This window comes from Verticillium dahliae, genomic scaffold (genome assembly GCF_000150675.1).
Source record: "Verticillium dahliae VdLs.17 supercont1.7 genomic scaffold, whole genome shotgun sequence".
NCBI classification, from domain to species: Eukaryota; Fungi; Ascomycota; class Sordariomycetes; order Glomerellales; family Plectosphaerellaceae; genus Verticillium; species Verticillium dahliae.
The window spans coordinates 1,457,238-1,460,842 of record NW_009276917.1 but is presented as its reverse complement, the minus strand read 5'-3'; the positions used below and the strand labels follow the sequence as shown (position 1 = coordinate 1,460,842).

At 52.1% G+C, this 3,605-nt stretch overlaps 1 protein-coding gene across 1 annotated transcript in view; it reads left to right on the top strand.

Moving 5' to 3' along the window:
- Nucleotides 1–3,155: 3,155 nt before the first annotated feature.
- The window catches only part of VDAG_04551 (antigen 1), a gene marked incomplete at its 3' end in the record, with an annotated part of 1,073 nt that continues 623 nt past the window's right edge, over nucleotides 3,156–3,605 (top strand). The window contains exon 1 of the mRNA XM_009650998.1: nucleotides 3,156–3,540. Coding sequence (XP_009649293.1) covers nucleotides 3,267–3,540 — 274 coding nt within the window. The 5' untranslated portion in view covers nucleotides 3,156–3,266. The remainder of the gene's footprint in view (nucleotides 3,541–3,605) is intronic.

The window sequence follows — 3,605 nt, the reverse complement described above, 5'->3', positions numbered from 1 at the left end:
GAGCCTTTTTACGAAGGCTTCCTTGACAATAAGAGGAAAGACTCCCACCGCAATCGATTTCGAGGTTCTTAAGAGCGAGGCCATCTATAAGACTGATCCTCGCTGGATCAAAGACAATAAAGGCACTCTTCAACGCCTCAGGGCCAGGTGGGAGTTCACGGCTTCTGGTGATACTTTTGACAGTCCCCAGATCCTCAATCACTCTGGTATTGGTCCTGCTGTAAAGCTTAGACAGCTCGGCATTAGGATCATCAAGGATCTGCCTGGAGTCGGCGAAAATATGCTTGAGAACTCTGATGCTGGCGTCTCGGACTTGCCAACGATGATATCAACCGCAACGTTCTCCATAATAAAGGCATTAACTTATCTGGACGATTACCGAAACAATTAACCGCAAAATCATGCCTGGTGCCACGCCTTGGCCCTCGGGGGTCCCTGCTTTGGCATGCCTGACCATTACAGCCCCAGGCAGTGCATGTGCGCCATAGCTCACATGCAGCCTAAGTTTCGCGCTGGCTGCGTCCACCTCGAGTCGTCTGACCCTACCGACCCCAGGCTGATCAGCTTTTGGTTTTGCAAGACTGATTCTCGCTACGAAGAACCGGTCCGTTGGTCTGATATCACTTCTTTTGACAGACAACATCCCACCCTTCACGAGCGCAAGTGCTCTTACATATAACGGGATGACTACTTGAGACATAATTGAAAAGAACACAGGACTAGGGACTGCTGCAAGTAGCGCTCCCGCTTCTCACTGCATGACTATAGGCTGCCCTACCTCCTTGAACTTAACTTGGTATGATGGCTTACGTTGGAAGAACTGGATGTTCAACTTGACTAAAAGATGTGAAGGCTGTCAACAGATGCCTACTACCTACTTGAGGGTTCCTGCTTGGCCATGGAGGCGACCCTCGAAGCTATGATACGTTTAGAGCGTATTAATGTTGCAACCTTTCCCAGGGTTTCTGAAGCAGTCCAATGTGTATCAGGGCTCGTTGCATCCATCGAGCATTGATTGGGGTTGCGAGAATTTATCTTCTCGACAAAGCGTAGATGTATCTAGATGTGTTTCTTCAACCAGAAAGGTGTGAGCAGTCAAAACTGAATCGAATCACCACTCAAACCAATATAAGGGTGGTCTATGACAGGGATGACGTCGGGCCACGACAACGTGATCGTGAGAACAGAGAGTCGAGAACTCAGTGATTGTCAACAGCACGCAGAGAGCTTTAAATATACATAGATCGTAAGATTTACATCACTGAACCTTCGTGGTGGATGACAAGCGGGGTTTCACAATCGACTACCATCAAGACCATCATCAGACGTTGAAGATACTGACTGACACTGGCAGACGCTATTCATTGTGATGAAAATCAGAAGGCATCTATGGAAGATGTGATACAGCTCAAGGTTCTCCGCGTAATCGAGATCATGATGCAATCACTGGCGAACACGGTGTGGAAACCATGAGGCTGAATCATATGCCTAAGGATTGGGTTAAGAAATAATACTCACTACCTGAGCAGTACCTCGATCTCGAATCATGATTCCCCTCCTCCTCGAACCTTCTGGGAATAATCAAATAAACTTCAGACCAAACAGGCGCTTGATCCAAAATGTCTTCTCAACCAGGACTAGCTATTCCGCATGTCAGTGGAGGGATGTTCGAAACCTGACAAGCACGACATTGGCTGGCCTGCCAAGACCACCACCGCCGAGCACCCAAGTGCGCACAAACGGGGCATAATCGCATATTCATCGTCCGGTAAGGAATGGACCAATCTCAAGAAGGTCTCCCAGCAATCTATAGCCTCGTGACGCATAACCCCTGAGACTAATGATCCGCTGACCCCTGGGGTGGCTCTGGCTGTCAACGTAAGAGTCCTGTGATTTGAAACAATCATGCATTTGAAAGGGAGAGTACATCACGTTCCGTCTCCCCAAACATAGACTCATGCAGGCGGCATGTCAGGCTATGCAGTGATGATGTGGCTTGTATCGGTTTCTACTATTTGAACGACCACTGCCCCTCACTTTCAATGGCCTCCTAACCATCTCTTTCATCTTCCATTCCAACTGTCCAGTCCTCCTGGCCTCGTTGAGCCTCCATATACTCTCGCCCGCGGCGAAGTAGGATGCTCGCCTCGACCGTTGGTTAACGTCATGAAAAAGTGTCGATACCCCCCTCCCCGGGGTCTTCGCACGAGCCCTGCAGAACTGAATGGAGCTAATAGAAGAGTACAATACAGGCTCCGGCGTCTCGATTCGAAGTCACCACTCAAGCAGTGTCGCGATTGAGATTTTGATTATCGACAGTGACTGGATGTCCTGAAGAGCTCTTGACGGTATTGTCACGAAGGAATAGGAACGAAGCAGTATTAAAGCGAAGAAACAAGCGTTTTTTGGGTCAAAATCGGGTGCCTTGTTGTGCCGGCTGAAGTCGACAGTCGAGAGGGACTTCCCTCGATCTACCTCAGCAGAGAGCTTCGCAGCTGGAACCACGCTTGCGGAATCGCAAAAGCCACGAGATGTTCCTACCTGGTTCATCGTGACTCTGGTGAGGGGTCTGTCGGCTGGAGTCGAGCGAGGGATTTCCGGCAAGCACCTTGATGGCCGGCATCAGGTCCACCGAAACGCCCCACTTGTCCCCGAGTCCGATGGTCCTGAGAACCCGGATGGCGGGCGCCACCCCGTTCAACCACGACCCCAACCACCTCAACATACCCGAAGCCGTTAGTCCGAATGGTCAGATCCCTGAACGGGGTGGGGTTCAAGCCACTAGAAGCGGTGCCTAATTCAAGCTTAACAGGTCATCAAGGTCACGCTTACCTTGGCATCGCCTCGGTAGCAGCGCAGCATCGGACAACCTTTGCTGGCTGGACCGTTTTTCACCGCTCAAGTGCCAGTCTAGGAAAGAATCTACTGTCGCCTCATGGCCGCTACGCCTTAGCCCGGAGACTCTGCCGGGGTGGCCTCTTGTCATGTCGTCACAAAGCGTGGGGTGTTGCTCGCTGGTGAGCAGACTTTGACAGGCCTTCGTTGAGCAGGCGACGGAAAAGGCCGAGTTGTCAAGCTGTCAAGGACTATAAAGACTTGAGCTCTGAGGCTTCCGAGGTAAGGAGCCGTCTTGAAGCTCAAGCTCAGTCAAGTTCCTCAGCACAGCTCATCTTCTCGTGGTCAACCTCAGATCTTGTCAACCTGAGCCCAAGCTCTTCCACGATCTCCAATCTTCGGGACCTGCCGTCACCAGACTTCTCGCCAAGATGCTTTCTCTCCAGACCGCAGCCCTGCTGCTCTTCCCTCTCGTCGCTGCCTCTCCCGTGGCACGCGCTGCTGAGACCAGTGTTACCGTCACGGTGGACACTGCCCCTGCCGGCCCTACCAGCTCCACCTACAACTGGGCCGAAGGCTGGAAGGCCAACTTCCCCATCCACCAGTCTTGCAACATCACCCTTCGTACTCAGCTCGAGGGCTGCTCTCGCCGAGACCATGACCATTGCGGCCCACGCCCCGCGATCATCTTCTCCACAACCCCAAGTCCGAGCTGCGACGAAGATCTTCGGCAACAGTCTGTCGCCGGCCCCATCGGCTGGACTCCAAGG